The following is a 9,228-nucleotide window of genomic DNA, read 5'->3' as shown; positions in this document are numbered from 1 at the left end:
GCCCTGAAACTACTGTCACGTTGTGTGTCGACTGTACTTCAATAAACCCCAAAGAAAAGGGGTTTCTGGTAGGACTCCCGGTGGGTCCGTGAAAGGCATTTACCCCGTCGTTACGCGCACGAAGGCACCTCTGCAGAGGGGACAAGATGCTCACGTGTCTTCATGTTAATTTTTAGAAGATTTACTTGAGAGAGGGTGCAGTGGAGGGAGAGGGGGAACCTGGAGCGGACTCCTCACCCACCGGAGCCCGAGCCCCACCCGAGGCTCCACGCCACAAGCTTGAGATCCTGACTTGAGCCAAACTCAAGAGTCGACGTGGAACCGACGGAACCACCCAGGAGCCCCTCAAATGTTCCTAACTGCAACCACATGCTGTGAACCCTGGGGGGCAGGGGGTATCTGTGACCCCCAGTCTGCCTTGAAGGGCGGGAGGCCTGCAGGGCCTGAGGATGGGAACTGAGGATGTGGGAGGGTGCCTGCATCGCCTTCCCGCCCGGCGTGGGGACAGGACCCTCCCCCGGGACCCTCGGCCTTCAGGGTGAAGGGCTAAGTGCTGATTGGACCCCGCCTGCCCACAGTGATGATGCGGGACCCCACTCTGGGTGGAACTGTGGTGCCCCCGAGTTCCACCGCTGCCTGGTGCCCACTCTGCATCCGCAGACCGTCGGAGGCACTCGTGCTCCGGATCTGGCTCGCAGTGACCCGACTCTCCTGCTCTTCCCAGTAGCCCAGTACTCATCTCTCCTCAGTACCCCAACTCTCCCACTCTCCCCAGTACCCCGGTACTCCCACTCTCCCCAGTACCCCCACTCTCCCCAGTACCCCAACCCTCCCACTCTCCCCAGTACCCCAGTGCATAAAGAGGAGGCGCTCACACAGCGACAGGTCACAGGTGAGTGGCAGCTGATCCCTGATCTCCGCGGGCCACAGTGGGGCCTGTGGGTCTGGGTGGGGGCACAGGCCTCCCCAGCTGGGGTCCACACACCCCGACCCCCCATGCGATGACCGTGAGCAGCTCCTACAGCCCTTCCACAGCCCCACGGGGTGAGAGTGGCCACCCTGCTGCTCCCGTCCAGGGAAGGAGGCTGCAGTCGGAACTCAGGCAGCTCCCCCGGGACCCCCGTTCCCCTGTAAGCCCTGTGCTGTGCAGGCACCCAAGCCATGACCTTTCCAGCCTGTCCTAGACGCATGGACCCCGACAGGGGTGACTGACATCCCCCCATCCCGCCCTGTGCCCGCTGGGTCCCCCTGGCCCGTGAGCAGGCTTGCTCTTCACACACTGGAACGAGTCCCTCGTGCTCCCCCGGGCCCCCCTCAGGCTATTCACACATCGCTGCCCTCAGGGTGGGGAGTTTGGTCGCACTCTTGCTGGCATCAGGTTTTAATTTTGATGAAGTCCAGTCCGTGGCTTTCTCTCTTTGGTCGTGTGCTTGTGGAATCTAAGAGAAACCTTCGATCCCCGCCCCCGCCCCAAGCCCGCAGGGACACTCGCTGGCTGGCCCACCCACCACCATCTCTGCGCCGGCCCCGGGCTGGGAGACGTCACCCCCGAGCATCAGGTGGGCAGTTCCTGGAGCCCCTGGGTCCCCCGCCCGTGTGCTCCTGATACCAGGGTGGGAGCGCTCTGTGACCCCAGTGTGACGGTGTGTCCTGGGACAGTGGCTGGGAAGGTGGACTGTAGGTGGGCGAGGGACAGACAGGCAGTGAGGGCCCGTGTGTGATGCCTGTGCCCCTCGGGGCTACGGGGTTGTTTCCGGCTCCGGTCAGACAGAGGGGCACCTGCCCACGGGGAGCACCCGGACGCATGTGTCCTCAGAAGGTTCTCACGCGCCGTCATTCTTGGATGTGTTTGGATTGCAGCACGATGCAGGAGGACCCAGAGACCCTGCTGGCCTTGCAAAGGGCCAATATCGTGGCCCAGTACCATCAGGTGAGGCCCAGAAGGGACCGTAGACACTACACACCCACGACAGGGGGAACCATACCTGCAAGAGCAGGTGAGGCTCAAGAGGGGATCAGAGCCAAGGATGAGCCAGGTCAGCCCAGACAAGGACCATAGTCACCAGGAACAAGTGAGACCCTGGGGATGGTCCCGGTGTCAGTAGCAACTAAGGGTCCATCCTGGATCCTAGTCATTGGTAGCTGAGGAGCCCAGTCACCAGGTACAGGTGAGGCTCGGGTGGGGACCAGAGTCACCAGGTCCAGATGAAGACCACAGCTACCAGGTCCAGGTGAGCCCAGGTGGGGACCAGAGTCACCAGGTTCAGGTGAGGCCAAGGTGGGGACCACAGTCGCAGATCCACATGAGGCTCAGGTGGAGACCAGAGTCACCTAGGTGAAGCCCAGTTGGGGACTAGAGTCACCAGGTCTGGGTGAGGCCCAATTGGGGACCAGAGTCACCAGGTCTGGGTGAGGGCCAGGTAGGGATCAGAGTCACCAGGTCAAGTGAGGCCCAGGTGGGGACCACAGTCACCAGGTCAGGTGAGGCCCAGGTAGGAACCACAGTCACCAGATGCAGGTGAAGCCCAGTGGGGGACCACAGTCAACGGGTCCAGGTGAGGCCACGGTGGGGATCACAGTCACCAGTTCCAGGTGAGGTCCAGGTGGGGACCAGAGTCACCAGGTCCCGGTGAGGCCAAGGTGGGGACCAGAGTCACCAGGTTCAGGTGAGGCCAAGGTGGGGACCAGAGTTGCAGATCCACATGAGGCCCAGGTGGGGACCAGAGTCACTAGGCCCAGGTGAGGCCCTGTTGGGGACCAGAGTCACCAGGCCCAGGTGAGGCCCAGTTGGGGACCAGTCACCAGGTCTGGGTGAGGCCCAGGTGGGGACCAGAGTCACCAGGTCCGGGTGAGGCCCAGGTGGGGACCAGCGTCACCGGTTCAAGGTGAGGCCCATGTGGGGACCATCGTCACCGGGTCCGGTTGAGGGCCAGGTAGGGATCAGAGTCACCAGGTCAGGTGAGACCCAGGTAGGGATCAGAGACACCAGGTCCAGCTGAGGCCCAGGTGGGGACCACAGTCACCAGGTCCGGGTGAGGCCCAGGTAGGGATCAGAGTCACCAGGTCCGGGTGAAGTCCAGTGGGGGACCACAGTCACCGGGTCCAGGTGAGGCCCAGGTGGGGACCACAGTCACCAGGTCAGGTCAGGCCCAGGTGGGGATCGTCACTGATAGATAGAAGCAGGTGAGGCTGTCAGGCTGCGCCCACCGGGCAGACAGGCCCTTCCTCCGGTGCCCGGCCAATCTCAGAGGGTCAGCGCTCCCTCAGGATTCAGGGGAGGGAGGAGCCCTTCTGCTCCCTCCTGTCTGTCCCCATTTCCCTGCTCTGATGGGTCCCCACCACGGAGCCCCCTCTGTTGCAGGCGCACGAAGCAGGGTCTCCGCAGGACCTGTCACTGTGCAAGGTCACCGACCACCAGGGCTTTCTGCAGTGAGTCCCCTGGACACCCCTCATCCATCTCAGGGCGGGTGGCATTTGCAGGAACACCTCTCTGGAGGCTGACCCCCTCCCCCAGGTCGGGACCTTGTCCCCTGGAGCCCTCTGAGGGCCATGTCTGCGCTGGGCTGCAGCTGAGACACCCCAGAGGACGACCTGGGACGTGGGCAGGAAGGGAGCTGGGCCCGGGGGAGGCCCCTGGACACTCAGAGGAGGGGCCTCCATGCCTGCTTCGGGCAGGCCCAGGTGTCTGCCTCCTGCATCGAGGGGGGGCAATCCTGTCAGCAGGGGATCCCGCCTGTGAGGGGCTCTGGGGCTGGGGCGTGCTCTCCGTAGGGGGACGGCCTGGTCTGGGGCGAGTCCACAGGGGTGCTCTCACCCACACCCGAAGGCTTCTGCGGGGCTGCAGGTAGATGCCGGGGACCAGGCCAGGGCAGGGAGGGGGTGGCGCAGAGGGAGGGCCCGACCAGGCAGGAGGAGGGAAGAGGAGGAGGGGTCTGCCCTGGGCGGGAACGAGGGAAGGGACAGCCCAGTGGCCTAGGTCGCAGAGGACGAGGCTGATGGGTCAACAGCCAAACGAGAACCTGATGGACGCTGGAGACCCCAGGTGGGGCCCCCTCAGCCCTGCTCACGGCCCGGTGGCTGCTGGGATGGCTCAGGGGTGGTCGTGCTCAGGGGCTCCGACAGGACAGGAGGTGAAATGGGCCAGGGTGGCAGAGGGGACAGCAGAGAGGGGAGTCGGGACAGCAGGGGGATGGCCAGGGGGCAGGGCGAGGCCGGCTGGACGCTGGGCAGTCAGGCCCTGGGGAGGCGGGGGGACCTCAGCGGGACGGTCATGGGGTACCCGGGCCACGCTGACAGTTCTCAGGCTGGTCTATCGAGCAGGAGGGCAGGTCACCCCCTGGGGGCGCCGAGGGGTCCCCGCCCAGCCCACCACCGGCAAACACCCTTCTCAGACCCCCCAGACGCCGCCCCCGCCTGCCCTCAGGCCGCTGGCAGCCCCTGCCCTCCCTGGAGGAGCCCTGCCCTCCCCAGGCCCCTGGGTGCAGACGGTGGGGGGGGGTGTGGCTGTGGGGCAGGGGCCTCAGGGCTCTACGTCTCTTGCCTTCCAGGGACAATTAGCTGCCCGGCCCCAGCTCCCACGAGGCCAAGGTGAGAGCCCGTCCTGGGCCCCGGGCAGGATGTGGGGGGCGCTGGGGTCAGCTGTCTGCACCCCGTCCCCCAGGACATCCCCGGGCGTGTCCCCAGTCCCTCGTCCCAGCGTTGCACGGGCTGCCAGGAACGCACCCCAGACCCAGAGCCGCGGTCCGCGGGGGGCCCTGTGCCTTCCTGGCTCCTCTGGGTCCCACGGAGGACTGGACGCGGCCCGAGCGCCCACCTCCCGCGGCTGGAGCCTCACCTGTGGCCCCCGCTTGTCCTCTTCCAGAAACTCCGCCAGGAGACCTGGCGCGCGGACAAATGGATAAAAATGCTCAAGCGATGGGACCACTACCTCCCCGGCGAGAAGGTGGGGCGCTGGGTGCCCCCGAGGGCTCTCCGTGCTGACAGGGCTGGGGGGCCGCCCTCAGTGTCCTCCTACCCTGTCCTCGGGGGAGCCCCCAGCCCGGGGAGAGTCTGCTGGGAGCCCGAGCCTCCCCAGGCCCCGGGACGGCGGTGGGGGAGCGTCAGGTCGGGGCCATGGTCCCTGCTCCTCGTGGGGGACGGGGTCCAGCTCCAGGGAGACCCAGCCTCTCTGCAGACACCCTGGAGCCGAAGCCGGAACCTTCTAGATGCCTCGCGCTCCCTGGGCTCCAAGGGGCCACCCTGGGCCCCTCTCACCAGCACTGCCTTCCTCCCCACAGCTGCGGCGCCGGGTCTACAAGGGGGTCCCGCCCCAGGTGCGGGGACAGGTGTGGCTGCAATTGCTGAAGGTCGTTGACCAGTTTAAGGCCAGGAATGCCGGGAAATACCAGGTGGGACCCGTCCACTCCCCGTGGACCCTCAGTCCCCTCCCTGCCCAGGGCTGACCCTCCATGTCCCCTCCCCACCCGGGCTGAACTCCCGTGTCCCCTCCCCACCCGGGCTGATCCTCCATGTCCCCTCCCTGTCCAGGGCTGACCCCCTGTCCCCTCCCCTCCAGGCTGAACCCCCATGTCCCCTCCCCACCCGGGCTGAACCCCCGTGTCCCCTCCCCACCCGGGCTGACCCCCCATGTTCCTCCCACCCGGGTTGATCCTCCATGTCCCCTCCCTGTCCAGGGCTGACCCTCAGTCCCCTCCCCACCCACGACAGCTGGGCACAGGCCCTCACAGGCCCCGCGGGCACAGTGGGCACTCCCGCCTTCCCCGGCCTCCCAGGTGAAGGGTGGAGGTTCCTGCAGGACACACTCCCATGGTGGCCCCAGGGCTCCCTGCCCAGGACGGCAGCTGCTGACAGGTCGGGGTCTGTGTCCCTGATGCCGGCTCCTCCTCCCGGGGTCTGGGGGTGCGCTCAGGGCTACGGATGCCCCAGCTGCGTGGGCTCGGGGCAGGGGCCACGTGGGGCTGGTGGTGTTCCCGGGACACGGGGCCAGGCCAGGCCAGGGCAGCGGAGGAGAGGTGTCAGGGGCTGCAGGGACCGGGGCAGGGGGAGCGCTGGCTCCCAGGGGGCGTGCGGGGGGGCCGCTCCAGGGCTGGAGGGGGCGCTGGCGGCGCTGGGGGAGCCCGGAGCTGCACACCCCACGGCAGGAGCCGCTCAGAGGCGTCGGACACCCCAGGGTGCACTTAACCCCCGGCACGCTGCACGTGTGAGGTCGCCGCCTGTCCCCGTGCGCAGACCTGACCCCAGAGATCGGCCCCCGCGGAGGGGCCCTGCGGGCCGTGGGGCCTGCGGGGCGGGTGTCGGCACCTCGGCGGCCTCACTGGGTGGGGGCTGACTGAGCAGAGCCCCCTGTTGTCCCCCCTCCTAGGCAGCGAGCCGTGTTCCACGTGCTGGCGGCCTACTCGGTGTACGACACCATGAGTGTCCCTGCCCCCGCCTCCTGCCCCGCGGGCGGCCTTGTCCTGAGTGCTGGTGACCAGCGGGACTCACAGTTAGGGCCCCAGCTCCACGGCCCCGAGATGCCGGGGAGGGTCTCTCTCCTCCGGGACGGGCAGGGGGCGGGGTGCAGACCTCCCAGGGGAGGCAGGGCCTGCGTGCCTGAGGGCCGGGGCTGCCCGGGGCCCCCGCGTGCACCGCGGCCATCCTAGAGCTCGGGTCTGGACCCTGACAGACGGCACTACTGATGAGAACCCGGGCGGGGAAGGCTCCTACTCCCCTGAAGGGCACGAGGCCGAGGCGCCCAGGAGGCCGCCCCCTTCCACGGCGCACTCCAGAAGGGTCCCCGAGGACCCCAGCTCACATGCTCCCTGGCCCCGTGGGGTGTCCTGGCCCAGCTCCCCTTGTGGGACCTGCCAGGGGCCACAGTCAGGCCCCTGACCTGCCCTCTGGGGGGTCTCCAGACCTGGCAGGTCCCCTGCAGCCTGGCACAGCTCACGGAGGCACCTCCTGCTGGTCTGAGGACGGGGGCCCTGGCACGGCGGCCGCAGGGCTCGGTAGTGGGGCCCGGGGTGCTGTGCCCGAGCTGGTCCGGGTGGCCCTCACCTGCCCCCCCGCCCTCTGGGAGCCCCCTCCGGGAGCCCAGGCTGTGAGGGAGCCGGGGGAGCCTGACGCCCGCGGGGAGGGCTCAGAGGGGGCCTCGGGGCGCACGCCCTCCATGGGGCTCTGGCTCTTGCAGGAGGTGGGCTGCAGCCAGAGCATGAGTGAGATCGCAGCCATCCTCCTCATGTTCCTGCCCGAGGAGGACGCCTTCTGGGCGCTGGCCCAGCTGATGACCAATGACAGGCATGCCATGCACGGTAGGGGCCCGCCGGGTCGCTGGGCGGGAGGGGAGTCAGGAGGGCCTCCCTGCAGGCTGCTGCACTGGGGGGCAGGCGGGGACCCCCCAACCCGCCCCCCCACAGGCAAGGGCCCCGCCTCCCTGGAGACCTTGGGGTCCCGGAGCCACGGCCACCCGCCCCACCGTCTGCAGGCCTTGCACTCCCGCTACTCCCCCAGCCTCCCGCCCGGCTGCCTGCTTGCCCCCCAGGCCCCCCTGCCAGCCCACAGCCACACGGGGCCCAGGGGGCAGCGTCTCCCCCTCCTAGGGGTCCCCAGCCTCACTCCCAAGCCCCACAGAAGGCCGTGCATGCCCATCACCCTCCCCATGGCCTGCACCCATTGCCCCTCTGGGCTGGGGACCCGCTTGTCCCGCGGCAGCCCCTGCAGGAGAGAGGGTGCTGGGTCAGCCGGGCCTGGTCCTCAGCCCCCAGCCCATGCCCCACGGGGTCTCTTTGAGCACGAGGGTCCCAGGGCCCCGCGCCCCCGGCCTGGGAGGCAGCCCTGCCCTCTGGGAAGAGCGGGTCCAGTCAGGGCTCTGAGGGCGGTGGGCACACGGGGGTCAGTGCGTGGGGGGAGGCCCCTGCCCCGACACCCCCCATCCCGCCTGGTGCAGGAGGAGGCCCTGACCGTGGGGACCTGGGGCCTTCTCAGGTTTCTTCGTCCCGGGCTTCCCGAAGCTCCTCAGGTTCCAGGCTCATCACGAGCGCGTCCTCCAAAGAGCTCTCCCCGACCTGAGGAAGCACATGGCGAGTGGGAGCTCCTGAGGCTCCGTCCCCGGGGCCCGGGGCAGGGGGTGGGGGGCACGGCCCTCCGAGCTGCCCAGAGTTGGGGTCACGTTCCTCCCCCTGGGGCCCGGGGGCGCCCTCGGGGCTGGGCTGGGCCGTGGGGAGCACGTCCACCCAGCTCCAGGGGCCGCGGCGTGGGGCCTGAGCACCTCCTGCCCTCCCGCCAGGATGAGGAGCAGATGTCCACCGACATCTATACCCCAAAGTGTTTCCTGCAGTGCTTCCTCGGCCGGGTGAGGCCCACCCGGGACCCCCGCTCCCGGACCTGCCCCTTGCCCCCGGGGAGGGCCCAGCTCAGCCCCACCCTCCAGAGGAGCCAGGCCCGACCCTGGGGCCCTGAGGCTGAGGCTCGCAGCCCAGCCCGTCCTGGAGAAGCCTAGAGGGTCCCTGGACGAGGTTCCTGGGGCAGGCCGTCTTTGCCTCAGCTCCCCCCGGGGAGGCCGGGTCAGCCCGGGGTGTGGACGGGCCCTCGGCCCATCGGGCGGCCAGCCTGGGGTCCTCTCAAGGCGTGGTGTCGTCAAGTGCGGGCAGTCTGTGCCCCCAGGGGTGCGGGAGGTGCTGGCCGGGGTCGGAACCCTGAGCGGCCGGGAGCTCTGATCTCCCTGGGAGGAGGGCACGCACGGGGGGGCTGTGGGGCCTTGTCGGAGGCAGCCGGGGGGCAGATGGCAGGCCTAGCCTAGCCCCAGCTGAGCCCCCCAGGGGCCCTGCTCAGGCCGCTCCTTCCACCCCGCTGTCCCCTAGACCCCCTTCTCGCTCACCCTGAAGCTGTGGGATGCCTACGTATTCGATGGGGAGCGGGTGCTCACGGCCATGGCCTACACCATCCTCAAGGTGCACAGGAGTAAGTGAGCCCCTGGGAGCCCAGGTGTGCTGGGGGCGGGGGGCAGGAGCGGTGACCCTGTGCTCTGAGCAGCACCCAGACCTGGGGTGGGGGGACGGCGGGGCAGGCGGGTGCAGCGGGGCTCCCTGAGAGGAGCAGCGGGCAGGGGCCACCCCGGCCAGCGCACTGCCCACGGCACTCCTGGGCACAGCAGGACCCCAGCCGCTGGCCTGGGGGCACCGGGGGCCCCAGGGCAGGGCCCTCTGGGTCTGACTCTCACCCACCGCCCAGAGCGCCTCCTGAAGCTGCCCC

The 9,228-nt window shown here is 68.9% G+C and overlaps 1 protein-coding gene and 1 long non-coding RNA gene across 2 annotated transcripts; both read left to right on the top strand.

Moving 5' to 3' along the window:
* Window positions 1-578: 578 nt before the first annotated feature.
* LOC144289968 (uncharacterized) lies at window positions 579-5,487 on the top strand (the record flags this gene model as incomplete). The annotated part of the gene is made up of 8 exons (XM_077858697.1): window positions 579-731; window positions 802-892; window positions 1,476-1,559; window positions 1,861-1,930; window positions 3,362-3,429; window positions 4,548-4,587; window positions 4,862-4,942; window positions 5,277-5,487. Coding segments are annotated over 8 exons (664 nt in total), but the record flags the coding sequence as incomplete, so codon positions are not given.
* Window positions 5,488-6,379: 892 nt separating this feature from the next.
* On the top strand, window positions 6,380-9,018 carry LOC144291426 (uncharacterized). The gene is made up of 4 exons (XR_013358683.1): window positions 6,380-6,414; window positions 7,169-7,289; window positions 7,963-8,329; window positions 8,838-9,018. It is a non-coding gene; the product is annotated as an uncharacterized LOC144291426 (long non-coding RNA).
* Window positions 9,019-9,228: the final 210 nt, after the last annotated feature.

The sequence above is a fragment of the Canis aureus genome, chromosome 2 (genome assembly GCF_053574225.1).
Source record: "Canis aureus isolate CA01 chromosome 2, VMU_Caureus_v.1.0, whole genome shotgun sequence".
Lineage (NCBI taxonomy): Eukaryota > Metazoa > Chordata > Mammalia > Carnivora > Canidae > Canis > Canis aureus.
Note: the sequence above shows the minus strand (reverse complement) of the source record. Positions and strands in the feature narration are given on the sequence as shown.